This window comes from Chionomys nivalis, chromosome 13 (assembly GCF_950005125.1).
Source record: "Chionomys nivalis chromosome 13, mChiNiv1.1, whole genome shotgun sequence".
Classification (NCBI taxonomy): Eukaryota; Metazoa; Chordata; class Mammalia; order Rodentia; family Cricetidae; genus Chionomys; species Chionomys nivalis.
This window is the reverse complement of record NC_080098.1, coordinates 45,802,541-45,818,287: the sequence shown is the minus strand read 5'-3', so window position 1 is coordinate 45,818,287 and position 15,747 is coordinate 45,802,541. Positions and strand designations below refer to the sequence as shown.

Sequence of the window (15,747 nt, the reverse complement as noted above, 5' to 3'; positions counted from 1 at the left end):
TAATTAATACCCATGTATGAGTAGTTATTGACAATTGATGCCTGCTGGGGTATGAAGAGTGAATGTTCTACAAGTATGAAGCCTGTGCAAAAGTAGATGATCCTAGCCCATATAACACAAGACTGAACTTTGTGGATTCAGTGTAATTATAAAGAGGACATATAAAATTGGGAAGAAAACATCATGGTACATTTTGTTTTCCTGTAAGTTTTGGAGGGTTGGGACAAGTTTTCTTAAAGAAGGGCAAATTGGATGCTAATGCGTATTTTTGAAAGCTGCTGAAGACGAGTCAGCTCTCTAGAAATGTTTTATTTTGAGGAACTTGAAAAGTTCTCAAGTTTAAGGAGTTATTAAATTGAAATATTATTTTAAAAGTAGATATCCAAAATTATTTAGTTTATTTAGTTTTGAGTTTTGTTCCTTTTTTTTTTTTTCGTGAGATTTCTCTGTAGCTTTGAGGCCTGTCTTAGAACTATTTCTTATAGACCAGGCTGGCCTTGAACTCACAGAGATCTGCCTGCCTCTGACTCCCGAGTGCTGGGATTAAAGGCGTACGCCACCACTGCTTGGCCAATGTTATTTAGTTTTAAAAGTATTTCTGGAGCTTGGCGAACTCAGTAGAAGAGGGGGAGGAAGAGCTGTAAGAGCAAGAAGGGTCCAAAACAGCAGGAGAATGCTGCCTGCAGAGTCAACTAAGCAGGGCTCATAGGGGTTCATGGAGACTGAAGTATCAATCACAGAGCCTAAATATGTCTACCCTAGGTCTTCTCCATACATATTATGGAGAGTTAGTTTGGTGTTTTTGTGGAACTACTAACAGTGGGAGTTGGGGTGTCCCTGACTGATTTGCCTTCCCTTGGGACCCTTTTCCTCTAGTAAGGTTACCTTGCCCAACCTTGATCTGAGTGTTTGTACCTAGTCTTGTTATATCTTGTTTATAGTTTTCAGTTGATATCTCTGTGTTGGGAACAATTAAGTCCTGGCCTTCAGCTGCTCTAGAGCCTTCTAATTGAAGTTACTAGAAGTTATGCCTAGCTTAGAGGATTTCCACCTGTTGGCTATTGACTGCAGGGTATTTAAGCCTCCATGGTGCTATTAAAGATGCGCTTTTTGGTACCAGTGTTGAAAGGTCTGTGTGTCGGTCTGTCTCTGTGTGTGTATTCTCAACCTCCAGCCCCTTGCCTGAAGCTCCCGAACTGAGTTCTAGCGCATAGAGTGCAGACGGTGGCCGCAGTGTGCGGCATCTCTGCAAGGCCTTCTCTCTTCTGAAGGGAAAAAAGAAGCAGTAGATATAGGGATGAGGGGGAAGGACTGGGAGAAGGGGAGGGAGGGGAACTTGAAGTCAAGATGTATTCAAAATAATAAAATAAAAATATTATTTTTGATTTATTCTTTTTTTTTTTTTTTTTTTTTTTTTTGGTTTTTCGAGACAGGGTTTCTCTGTAGCTTTGGTGCCCGTCCCGGAACTAGCTCTTATAGACCAGGCTGGCCTCGAACTCCCAGAGATCCGCCTGCCTCTGCCTCCCGAGTGCTGGGATTAAAGGCGTGCGCCACCACCGCCCGGCTGATTTATTCTTTAATAGTTACAAACAGATTATTTTACTCAAATTCTTCCCATTTCTTTATATTCTCCCAAATCCCAAAGTTTAATATTTAACTTCATATTCTATCTTCCTTCTATATGGAAGTCTATGGTCTATGCTGCTGTCAAGGCCCATGTTGGTGTTCATGGTCCTTGTTGTCCTCAACGGTTATGTCGGTGTCTGGGATCTGTGCTGTTTCTGAGGTCTGTGTTCTGTGCTGCCATATATGTCTGTGTGGATGCCCATGATCCATGCTGCCAAGAGAAACCAAGTGGAATCCATGATTTGTGCTGCTGCTGGCCAGTAAGGGAAAGATGCCTCTTTTGCTGTAATATAGATGTCTACAGACCCATGACTGAGAGCAAAAGACAGTGATACCACCCCGAAGAAAATGGGAAACATATCAAACAAGAGGATGTTAAAGAGAGTCACTGAAGATTGTGACAAAGATTCTGAGGTGTTGCTCTTTTCGGTTGATTGATGGAGAATGTGTTCTGTATGGTGTGAACATGTCCTATTATCGTTAGGTTAATAAAGAAGCTGATTTGGCCAATAGCCAGTCAGAATAGAGGCTGGCAGGAAATTCAAGCAGAGAGACAGGGTGAAGTAAGATAAAGTCAGGTAGATGCCAGCAACTGCCCAAGAGGCAAGATGTGAGGTATTTTACCATGCCTTGTGGTAAAATATAGAATAATACAAATAGGCTAATTTAAGTTGTAGGAGCTAGTAAACAATAAGCCTGAGTTAATAGGTCAAACAGTTTGTAATTAATAGTAAGACTCAGAGTGGTTACTTGGGAACAGGTGGGCAGACAGAAAGCTCCTGTTACAGTTAATGCCTTCTGGCTGGTGTGGGGGGAAGGACTCCAATATCTTTAAGGGCTTGGCTGCTGGAACTGTGACCATGCACCAGTGAGTAAATGGTTAACACACAAATTGTAACTTGGTATATTTCTTGTTCTTTTTGGGGGGGATTATAAGAGGGGAAGTGTATACCTCAGTGGAATGAGAAGTAAGTACGATTGGTTTGCGTTGTATGAAATTTCCAGATAATTAATAGGAAAATTATGATTAGGAAAAATAATAAAGTATGGAAAAAATTACAAAATACGTGCCATTTGATTTGTATTGGCCATCTCCTCCTAAACTAGGACACTGTCCTGAAGAATGGTTGATATATTATGTGTCACTCTATTGAAGAAAATTAGTTTTCACTCTCTTGGCATCTATTAATTTTGATTATCAAATATGTTCTTAGCTAAGTATGGTACATTTAAGCCAATTCCCCTCTTCTGTCCTAAAATTTTGTCTGGTTTTATCTATAGGTATTGCACTTAGAGGGTCTCTCTAATTTCAGAGGTTTATTTTCCATTCTGTGTTTAGAATAATTTGATTCCTTTGACTATTACATTATTTCTGTTCCCTCTTCTACATAAATCTAAATCCTTATGGGAGTAGTTTGATATAAGTATCCCATTTAGAGCTTAAAATTCCAAGATATGTCACAATATGTTCAAAATTCGGATGTAGATTTTCATGTTAATTACTATCTACTATAGCAAGAAGCTTCTCTTCAGAAGGTTGTGACACACAGATGTATGAATATAGCAGTGTGTCATTAATAGCCATTTTATTGCTATGTTTCCTTGGAAGAATAATTAAGGTATGTTTGCCCCTTGTGCCCATGACCAATCTATTCTTAGGTTCCTGGACTCAATAGCAGATATGAGTTTTAGCTTATGGAGTAGGCCATAAGTGCAAAGAAAATGTAATTGGTTACTTACAATACATTTTTTCCATATTTTCACAAGAAGACATGTTTTAGAAACAGGTTGTTATTTTGATTCACTGGGTTCATAGTTGGATGAGATTGATGATTATTTTTTTCCTCTGGTGGCATGGATAACACTTGCAAGCATTATAGATATAACACATATAGATGAGGCTTTCACTTGTATACCAACTAGAATTCCACATGTGCTATGATGTAAATATATGGTATCTTAAGGACCAGAGTCTTACTATTAGATTGTGTAGGTATTTAATAGCAATGGTAATTATCTTACAATATTTGGATGGTCTATGAGAATCCTTTGGCCAATAACTCAAAAATTATATGGCATTTCTAATAATGACATTTCTTATATGGTAGAACAATATCTACCATATTGGGGTATTTTTTTTCCTTCATTTAAGCTTCTTTAATATAAGTATAAACTTGAGAAAACTTATGTGGTAGTAAGTTTACAGATGACTTTTCAAAAGGCTTTTGCAGCTAATTATCTCTACCCTTATTTCTTTCTCTATCCCCTTATCCTCAAATACCTCATTCTTTGTAGCCTGCTTATATGTCACCTTGATATTCTCTTATAGTCCAAATTCCATTTATGATAAAAACTCATAGATGAGAGATACACAAAGCATATGTCAATATAAGTAAAATTACAGCAAGTCTGCTACCAACATAATTATAAACAGAAATCAGCTCAATGTTTTTCCACTAAAATCAGAAGCCAGACAAAGATGCCCATACCTGTTCAAAATCATATATAAAGTCTTAGATGGATCAATAAAATAACAGAAGGAGATCGGGGTGATACAAATGAGAGGGAGAAATCAAAGTATCCTTAACTTGCAGATGATATAGATTTGTATATAAGAAACTCTGAGGATGCCACCAGAAATGTTTATAGCCGATAAACTCAGAAAAGTCTAAAGATAGAAAATTAACATTCAAAAATCAGTAGTCTTCCTGTATAAAAGTGACAAACATACCAAACCAGAAATCAAGGAAGCAGTTTCTTTCACAATAGCCTCAAAACAATCTCAGAATAAGTCTAATTAAGCAATCGAAAGACTTTTATAATAGTAAGTTTAGGATGCCGAAGAAAGAAAATGAAGAAGCCATCAGAAAAATGGAAAGAATTTCATGCTCATTGATTGGTAGGATTAATAGTATGTAAATAGCTATTTTTTTAAAAAAATTTCTAGATTCAATGCAATCTCCATCAAAATCCCAATACAATTCTTCGTAGAAATTGCAAAAAGATCTCAAACTTCATTTGGAAAGGAACAAACAAACAATTATAGCTGAAACAATCCTGAACAATAAAAGAATTCTTGAAGGCATCACTATTCCTGAATTTTAGCTTTACTACAAAGATATAGTCACAATATTAGAAGAATGCTGACAACAAAGCAGACATGTTTATCAATGGATTAGAACTGAAGACTGAAGCATAAATCTACACATTTACAGACACATGTTTTTTTTACAAAGAACAAAAAGATACACTGGAGAAAAGACACCACCTTCAAAATCTTATGCTGCTCAAACTGGATAACAGCATGCAAAGAAGGGAAACAGAACTCTATTTCTCTCCCTATAAACTCAAATCCACATCTACCAAATACCTCAATATAAGACCTAATACCCTAAAACTGATAAAACAGAGATTGGGAATATTTTTGAAATTATAGAAAATAAAGCCGGGCAGTGGTGGCGCACGCCTTTAATCCCAGCACTTGGGAGGCAGAGGTAGGTGAATCTCTGTGAGTTTGAGACCAGCCTGGTCTACAAGAGCTAGTTTCAGGACAGGCTCCAAAGTCACAGAGAAACTCTGTCTCGAAAAACCAAAAAATAAAAAAAAGAAATTGTAGAAAATAGAAAGAAAGGGCTTTGTAAAAGGGACCCTGAAAGTGCAGGCCTTGAGAACAGTGAATAAAAGAAGCTATGACACTGTACAGCATGGGGCACTATAATTCAAGTGAAGAAGAATCTCAAAGATTGGGAAAAATATTTATCAAGTGTAGAGAGGCAGTGTCTAGAATCTACAAAAAACAAAAATAAAAACCAAACCAAACCAAACTTCTACATCAAAAAAAAAAAAAAAGTGAACTTATAATTGGGGCATGGAACCAGAGAGTTCTCAAAAGATAAAACACTAGTGACTGAGAAACAAGGAAAAAATGTTCAACATCTTTAGCAATCTTGAAAATAAAATTTAAAATTATTTTTGATATTTTATATTACTATGATCACAATGGCCAAGATTAATTTTAAGAATGACAGCAGGTGTTGGTGAGAATATGGTAAAAGTGGAACAAGTATTTATTGCTAGTGAGAGAGCAATGTGTAAATCAGGATGGGTATTCCTTAAAAAATTTAAAATAGAGCTACCAAAATATCTAGTTATACCATTCTTGGTCATTACTGTCACTCATGAACCTCAAAAATGGGAAAGTTATATGATTACCTTTCTACACCTCTGGTAGAATGCATATTGCATATCTCAAGCATATATTGGGTAATTAGAATGAATCTGGTCATTGTAAAATAAGCAATCTACAGATTAAATGTAATCCCCATCACAATTACAATACAGTTCTTCATAGACATTGAAAAGATGATATTAAACTTCATATGCAAACCAAATACTGATAGTCAAATAATATTGAACAGCAACTAAATACTGCTTAATATATAACCATCTTAAATTTCGAGATATGCTGCAAATTTGTGATAATAAAATCAGCAGGATACTGAATGAAAATAGACATATTAACTAGTAGAAGAGAATTGATGATCTACAGATGAGCTCAGATTTCTGTAGCCACCTGATGTTTATCAAAAGAGTTGATACACATTTGAGAAAAAAAAATCTTCAACAAATGGTGCCCATGCTCAAACATTATAGAAACATGTAGAAGAATGAGACTATTTGTTATTCTTATTTGTTAAGGTTCACGAAACTCAACTCTAAATAGACTGACTGTCACAATAAATGACAGAATTTCCTCAGCATGAGAGAATAGAAAGTAGAGCACATAGAAGAACTACAGAACAAAGAAAGTACACACACACACACACACACAAATCAAACAAGCAAAATCCTAAAAATTTTATGTGCAGAAAGGAATACCACCTTTAATGTGAAAAGGCAGCCTATAGAATGGGATAAAATCTTTCATATCTGACAGAAGGTTAATATATAGACTATAAAGTATTCAGAAATATTAAGCATCATAGAAAAAAACAACATAATAATGAAAGTGGACTTGGAAATAAGTCAGTTGTTATCAAAAAATGAAACACAAATATTGAGAAATATGTTTTTTAAATGTCCAGCATCTTCAGCCACCAAAAAAATGGAAGTTAGATGCACTTTGAGATTTCCTCTTGCTCTAATCAGAAAGGTAAAACAGGAAAGCAAATAACCAGGACTGGATATATGGTTCTGCAGTTAAGAAAACTTGCTATTCCTGCAGAGTACCTATGCTTTGTTTCTCACACTGATATAGTGATATTTACAACTGTCTGTAACTCCAGTTCCAAAAAACCAAGGACTTCATTAGATCTTGCAGGCACTACATGCATGTGGTGCACATACACCTATGCATGTTAAAATACCTATAAAGCAAAACAAACCATCCAAAATAAATAAATAAAATAAAAATTTAAAATCTGACTGGAGAGAGTGATTTGGATAAGGGAAAAGGGGAACCCTTATACACGGCTGGTGGGAGTGCAATCTGGTACATGTACTATAGAAATTGGTATGAGGCTCTTTTTCTTAGGCTCTTGTTTTCTTTCTTTCTTTTCTCATTTATTTGTTTATCTTCTTTCATTTAATGTATCAATCCCTGTTCCCACTCCCTCCCCTCCTCTTTTTCTTCCCAGACTCCACCCATATTGTTTGTATTTAGATATGTGAAGAATTGGGTTGGGATTTTTTATTTGAATGCATCAAGTATTATACTGATCTTAGTATAACAGTTGTTTATTCATATAACCATAATTTCAGAAAAAATCTTTAAAAAGCAAATTCCTTTCTTCTCAAGCTGTACCTCTAAGGTTCATCATGTGATTTATTAATTTATGAGACCAATATTATTCAACTATTTTTTTCTGTTTTAATCTGATATCTGCTATTCTTCCTGTGCTAGGATAATTTGTTTATATGCAATTTATAAGTTGAATACTCTAGAAGCAGTCGAATGCAGAGCCACTCTGGTGTCAAAGTGATAACTGCTAATTCTTTTCAAATATCTCTTCTGCTTTTCCTTTGCTGACCTTATATCACTTATACTTCCTCTTAATTTTGTCTGAAAACTTGAGACTTCAATTAGAATGTCTCTACTGAGAGACATGCTACCATGTCCACTGGTCTGCTGCACTGTGTCTACATAAGTGGGAAACATTTCTTTGTTTTCTATTTTCTACTTTTAAAGTATTAAATTGTCTTAGACCCTGAGCTACAGAAGAGGAAAATTCTGATTTTTTCCTAAGATGGTCCAAAGGATGATCAAGGGGCAGGAAGGCACTAGAGAAATATAGATCTGTTTCATACTTCTTTCCTATTACATTTTTGAACATTTGAATTCATAGTACTTATGGATAGTCCAACATTATTGAACCTTGCTTGTTTTTGGACTAAAAATTTGCTCACAGAATAGTTTTCTTTTATAAACTACCTCAGATATCCATTCTGTTGATAGAAAGGATCTTATGAGTTGTAACAATCTCTTGCTTTGATTTTGTATAAATGATCTCTCTTAATTCACTGTGAACTTAAACAAGTTTTATGCTGTCTTGCATGCTTGTCAAACTTCAGATTTTTACATGCACATCACAAAAGCCTGGATCTATATTATGTTAAATGGAAACAGGAGACTTTCTTAAAAATTAAAAAAAAAAATCACACTGAATTTGCTGTTTATAAATGCTTAGATTTTATTCTGTAAGAAGAAATCCATTATATGCATGCATGCACTGACAAGAAAAAAAAAGAATTAAAGTTCTGTTTCAACAAGGACCTTGTTAACAGAACATTGCAGGGATGTGCACTTTGCACTCCTTAAGACAAACACTCGTTATTAAAGACAACTCGGCACCTCAAAACCTTGAGAAAAGTGTCAATCTTATGAGTATCCCGTCTCAGGCAGCGGACCAGGCTATAAAAGGCAAAAAGTTGAGTGTCTTCATCAGCTGACTTTAAGTCTGACAGTCCGGACCAGACAGGGGAGTCAGTTTCTTCATATACAGTCTTGGTCTAAAGATCAAATGGGCAGGTATTATTAACATTTATCTTTTATCCCTTTCTGTATGTGTGTGTGTGTGTGTGTGTGTGTGTGTGTGTGTGTGTGTGAAATACATACATATGATTTGGATGTCAGCGATCCATTTTGGGTAAAGTTCCTCCAGTGATATCTATATTGATTTTTGAGAGACCTGCTCTGCTCTTACTTTTACCTGCAATTCATGGCAGACCCCTTTAGATCTGATTCCCTAGTCTGAGGGCTACAAAGTGAAGATACCACATCACACATTTTACATAAATTCTGAAACTAGATTCAGGTCCTCACACATGGAAGGAAGGCACTTACAGACATGATGTATCTCCCAGTGCACCTTTCTCCTAAATATTTAATTAACTCTGGTAGAACATAGGGGACTATACATTAATAGTGAGAAATGCTGGAAATTAAGGTAAAGTCATTAGATACCTAACATAAATAGAAGCAAGCATATGTATTTTCTGACACTCCACTGATCTCAGATGAGATATATCCACCCACCAGTGGACAAATAGTGGACCAGCAAGGTACTATTGCCTGTGTACATGGGATTAACTAAACAACAATGAAAAGGCTAGCATCATTTCTTTCACTTTGGGAAGTTTTATATAGAGTACTTTCTATGATGTGCCCTTCATAGCACATTAGTTCTGGTAGAGGGTCTTTATCCTTCCATTATTTTCAGGTAAATCCATTCTACATTTATATACTATATTGCACATGAGCAGAATATTCTATTTAATGTATTATGGTGCAGGTTATGTAGGCTGTGACAGCTATAAGATCTTCTGAATTAGTAGACCAGAGTGTCCACCCTATTCAAGAAAGTTACTGTCAAAATTTCTATGAGGCACACTACTATTTTCTACACAGATCACTGTTCTATGGGCTTATTAGGTAACCTGATATTTGGGTTCAAATCCTTTTTGAATGACATAATACACAAATTTTATAAATAAGATAAACAAAGACACAATGTAGAAACACCTTACCCTGTTGAGAATAGTTTGAAGTCCCTCCAGAAGAACAAGATTTTTATCCTTCACAGAATTGACTATTTTCAGCATATTATCAGAAGGTTTTGGAAGAGAGGGCACTGCCGACACCAGATGTTTCAGCGGTTCTTCCCAGGCATTAGTGATGTTGATGATTGCTTTCAGAAGGTCTTCAGTCTAAGCAAACATCATTGGACTTCATATTAAACTAGGTAACATACAGCTTGGTAGATAGATTTTTGTATTTTTTCACATAAAGGACAATCTACAGTATACTTTTATTAATACTATATTAATGATTTTATAATATATAAATATTGCACAAATATAAAATGACAACTACTGAATTCCACTAAATAAAACTAATAGGGTTTTAATAAATTTGGCTATTTCAAATGATCATATTTTGTGTTTTCTCAACATTCAACCCTTTTTCCTAGCTGTTAGAACTGTTCTCTTTGGTGGCTTAGCCTGCCTATGAGAAAACCAGGTTGACATAGCTTAGTAGGTGTCCAAAGACATGACTCATGTTACATAGACGCTGTCACTGTCAGGAGTTAGTGGTTCAATTAATTTCTACAATAGTGAACAAAATTAGTTTCTCATATATTATTTAAGTATTTATATATTATGGTAGAATATTAAAACAGGTGAATGCAGACAAAAATGGCTTTCAAATTCTATTTCTTATTTATCTGCATGATTCTGCTGTCTTTGCTTCTAAAGGAATTGCTTACTTATTGATATGTATAATAGAAAATTTATTACAAAGAATTACTTTAATATCAGGCATCAGTAAAAATTAGAATGCAATTTTAACCTGGTAAATCTTAGGTCACAGACACAATCATACAAAATAATTTCTTTTGATAGTTGTTGATTATAAAGTTTGTGAGGAGTATTATAGAGTATTAAAATAAAGACTAGAAAGAAACTCAACCAGAATTTCAGAGAAAAGTAAGTTTATGAACAAAATGGACAGATCAATGTTGATCACCAACACTTTGCTAGGACTATTAGACAAAAATGATTAAGAAGGACTGCATGGCATGAAAGAAGTATAGTGTAAATGAATTTTGCATACTGTTTGGAGCTCCAGATTGTTGTCTTCTTAAAGGTTCTATTATCAGAGACTGTCAACACTAAATAGTTTGGTACCACTAGAGTGCTATTTATATTATCTAGGAAAGTAATATGTACAAATGTTTTCTTCAGTTTCTTTTTCTGTATTATAACCACATGTTATTCCTGAGAATATCTTGTGCAAAAGTTTCTTGTGTTGGTAATTTAAGCATGACTGGATAATAGATTATGTATATGAAAAGGATATCATTGTTAATATTACATAAATATAATTGATGTTTACGACACATAGTCTGAATGAAGAGATCAGACACATATACATTAGATCTTCAGAGTTATGTAAATCTCATCAAAAGAGAAGCCATCCACAGGAACACCTTTAGACTACAAGGAAGTCTCTCATACAGCCTAATTTCAGATATAAGAGAAAGCAGATCGGTGAGGCAGGACTGCAGAAATGATGACGGAGGAGAAAAAGGTCCAGGATAGTTTAGGAACTTAAGAAGAAAGGACACACTGCTCCTTTAGTCACATGATGCCATAGGAAGGTTCTTTAGGGTTATATCACAAACACAGGGGGATTTTATTTATTCCATATTTATATGAATATATTAGAAATGTTTGTCCAGTTCAGCTCAAAACATTCCAGGGATAAGCAGAACGCGCTGGTAAAAATAGTTTCCTATGTGGACAATTACAACTCTGGGACCATGTGAGTTGCCAGGCATCTTACTGAGTGCTAACATTAACAAAAGTATTATGTGATTCTTCTTTGACAGCTGAATCTTCCTTTATCTATTCTGTCTGAAATTATCATAACTCTTATGGGCTTAGTAATCACACAGAGCACAATTAACATGTGTATAGCAAGACTGTTTTGGTAAAAATCAGAGAAGAAACGTACTTTTGTTTCATTGACTTCCTGACGAGACCCTGGAGTATGGATGGAAGCTGTGTGGCATATCCTGGGCATCCTCTCAGCAAACCAGCTTCCCTTGAAAAAGTTTGAATCCTGGAAGAAATTAGATATTTAACTTTTGGGAATTCAGAATTGAATAAAAACCAACGTGACAGTTTGATAACCTGCAGATTTTTGATATTTAAGAGCAAAATGTAGAACACTAGAATGATGGAAACATCATCTGCTTACCTTTTATTCCTTTACATTTATAAACTAACTAACTACCCTCCATCCTCTTCCCTTCTTTACTTTCCTTGTATTGTACTTGTTAATGACATTGCTTGGAAAGAAATCACTAAAATGGACCAAAATTTGTAAATACTTACATCTTTAAGTATCAGTTATTCTAGGCTGAGAGTCAGAATTATTTTTGTTTATACATATTTAAAATATCTTGTTTTTGTTTGCAAAAATTGGTCTTTTATTTTTTAAAAAAGAATTGTTGATTTATAAATTTGCTCTCATACATCACCTTGTGTCAGTACCGTAAAAAGTTCATGATAAATGTAGGATTCTCTCATATTGTTACAGTCAGCAATGGATCATTAAATTCTAGGCATATTTTAAGGAAATATTCAGTAAAGAATAAAGTAAGAATTCACAAAATGTTTAAAGTTTCTATATAAATGATATGAAGGATGTACTTGCATAAGGTATTTGTTAAGAACATACAAATTACTTAATTCTACCTATCAGAGAATTTAAAATAGTTAATGGGCTCTTTGAAATGTGTGAATTTGAAAATTTATGAGAGAAGAATAAAGGGTATGAGAAAAACTAGTAACAGAAAATAACCATGGAATATATATTCCCTATAAATGTTGAGATATGTAATCCATGTATAAATGAATTAAAATTAAAATTTAAATGAAATTTATATGATTTAAAATGAAAATTTATATGGTTTAAAATGAAAATTTGCTTTGCCGTTTTCTCAATAGCACAACCTGAATAGTTGAGTTATATCCATGAAGAAGAGAGAACACGTTTTGTTTCTACAGCATTCCTTCAATTTCACTGAGAAACTCATTACTGAAAACAACAGGCCGTGATTCTCTGCACTTATGAGCTCATGCATAGCTATTTTGTTTTGTTTTTCTTTTCACTGTTTACACGGTTTTAATTTTCTTTATATCATTTTCTCTCTACACAACTAGTTCACTTCATTCTCATACACTACCTGTCTTCAGATCAGTAAGTAAGGAATGCCCATGAAGACAGAATCCCTGGAAATATGATCAGGAAATCAAAATTCCAATGAAGAAGTTCAAAGTAGTTATTGCTAAAGTTATTACAGGAAAACTTGAAATATCATTAAATTCTTTACAGTTTTTGGAGATTTTTATGAAACTTCACATTCTTCCCATTACACAGTTTCTTATATGATTTGTTGTATTACCCACAAAAGTGAAGTTTTGTAATTGGACACATGAGTCATTCCAGTTTAATTAGTGGTCAGCTATTTGAAGGCCCTTTTAGATAAGAATCCAGAAGTAAGGACATTACTTACAAATTCATAGTAGATATCTGCAGCCAGGTTATATGCGGTGTGAGACTGTTCAACCACACGATCATACAGGTCTTCAGTGGACACAACACTAGTTGGTTTGGAGGCTGCATGCTCCCAAAGGAGCAGACTTGACACTATCAGCAACACACACATCCCAGCTGTCAGAGAAACGACAATGAGATGAGCTATTCAAACGAAGTAGCAGACAGTTAACAAGCTGTGAATGTGCTCCTATGGCCTCTGTTATGTGATTTGGGTTGATGAACCTTAACTGACTATTCACTTTTACAATTTGGAAAATACAGAGAAATAGATAAAAGTTTTCAATAGAGAGTTAGAAATGGGGGAGACATTTCACAGTTTGCACTGCCTCCAAAACAGCTCCTCAAGTTATCAAACACATGGAGTTTGCCTAGCCACGAGCCAAGACTGCAAGTAATTATCTGCATATCTTTGAGATTCTAGAGAATTTCACTTTCTTAAATACTTTACTATTGTAATTAATTCATTTACCTTTCATGTATCACTTAAGATTTAGGTAATTTGATAGTTTATCCAGGTTGTTTTATGTGAGCAGATATTCAGTTTGGCATACAAAGTAATTTTAATTTCCTGTTTCTGTGCTTGAAGTGACTGGACTACTCAGTTGTTCTCAATATAGCCTAATTCTCTGTATTGTAAATTTTCATTATCTTTTTGTTATAGAAGGTACCTTTTGAAATGGAAGGTGCTATACAATTAACGATGGTTAAATATCAGTAACACTGTCTTGTTTTACTCTCCTGTTAAGAAAGGTATCATAAAATAATTGAAAATTGCCTTGTGTCTGTAACACAAGGAAGAGCCTATTTGAAAACTCTCAGCTGAAACTTAATTGAGCAAGTAGAATATAGAGTTGTCTTTCAGCTCTCTGTTGATTGTCTATAGAAGAAACCTGATCGGGTATCAATTTTCCAAAAATATAGAATAGATAGCATCAAAGAAATTGTACTGTACAAACAACCTTGTGAATTATAGACAAAGGAAGTCTTAGAAGTACATGATGGATGGCTACTTACCAGAGCTTGGAAATGTCGAGGTGAGCTGCATCTCTGAGGTGACCACAGTATGAACTTCCACTCGGGAAACCTGCTTCACCTGAGTGCTGCCTTCAGTCAACCTCCCACCTCCCATATATACCAGCAGCCTGTACCCAAAGCCAGACGTAGCTTCAGGCCATATTGAATCAATGTCCGTGGATCAGCGGCCTTCTTCCCTCAGGGTGGATCAACATCCTCTTTACATTTGCCACCATTATATGTCGATATGTGTCATCATACTGCGTTCCATTACATCATCAATAGAGTTCCAGTCATTCTCCAAATCAACAAGGCAATCTCTTCATTGGTTACTCATTTCCAGGTAAGCAAGAGAAAAGAATTATTCCCCAATACTTTTCCCTGGTTCCAGATATTAGAAATGTGTCCTAACTTCTGCTCTGTACCCTACTGGTTCCAGTTTTGAGAAATGCTTTCAATAATTCACCCTATAGCCACATAAGTCAATGATTACAGACTGTTTTAACTAAGCACAAATGTATTTCATTAATCATTAGAACTGTAAAATATTTATCTCAATAGACTAGGTGAAGGTTCCAGTAATCATCAGGTCTAAACATAAATGTTCAGAAGTCATTTTGGTAACCACATCATTTCCATTTATGAAATGTCAACTTATAAGTGCAGATAAAGACATTATAGCCACCTTATTTTTGTTGCCTTGCAATATAACATACTGATTGCTTTATGTGACTTGAGATTTAAAGCAAATCAGATAATTATCAATTGCAGTGGTAACTGCTGTGCCATGGTTTCCCTGCTTGCCACACTGCAAAAGTTGCTGGTGACCTTATCATGTTATCAAACTACAGCAATTTTAGGCATTTAATCTGAAATATTCTACATAGGGACTGGTGGCATCATGAAAAATTTTCCATTTTGTAATAGATTCCACATCATAGATGCCCCATTTTTTAATATTGTTTGTGAAAAATATTCTATTTCTTTAGCAGACCAGTAAGTAATTTAGAGCAAAGTTCCGGTTTCTTATTTATATCTTCTCTTTCTTTCTTTCTTTCTTTCTTTCTTTCTTTCTTTCTTTCTTTCTTTCTTTCTTTCTTTCCTTCCTTCCTTCCTTCCTTCCTTCCTTCCTTCCACTTTTTCTCTTTCCTCTCTCTCTCTCTCTCTCTCTCTCTCTCTCTCTCTCTCTCTCTCTCTCATTCTTTTCATGACAGGATTTCTCTGTGTAACAATCTGTCCTAGAACTCACTTTGTGGACCATGTTGGCCTTGATCTCATAGAGATCCAACTATCTCTGCCTCTGGAGTGATGGGATTAAAGGCATGTGTAACCACTGCCCATCTTAGAGCATAGATAGCTCTCTTTCATTTAACAATTAGAAATGTGGACTATTTTGAGATAATGCAAAATGTCATTGATATTGAGAATCTGTAAGATTTTAGTAAGTTCTGCTGGAGTATGCCTAAGCACACAGGCTTACC

General features: G+C 34.9%; 1 protein-coding gene across 1 annotated transcript; it reads right to left on the bottom strand.

Annotated features, from left to right (window-relative positions):
• Nucleotides 1–8,439: 8,439 nt before the first annotated feature.
• LOC130885518 (prolactin-3D4-like) lies at nt 8,440–14,381 on the bottom strand. Its single transcript, XM_057787055.1, has 5 exons — nt 14,267–14,381; nt 13,209–13,366; nt 11,642–11,749; nt 9,652–9,831; nt 8,440–8,634 (listed from the first exon to the last, which is right to left on the bottom strand). The coding sequence occupies exons 1-5, from the start codon at nt 14,379–14,381 to the stop codon at nt 8,440–8,442; spliced, it is 756 nt and encodes a 251-aa protein (XP_057643038.1).
• Between the last annotated feature and the right edge of the window lie 1,366 nt (nt 14,382–15,747).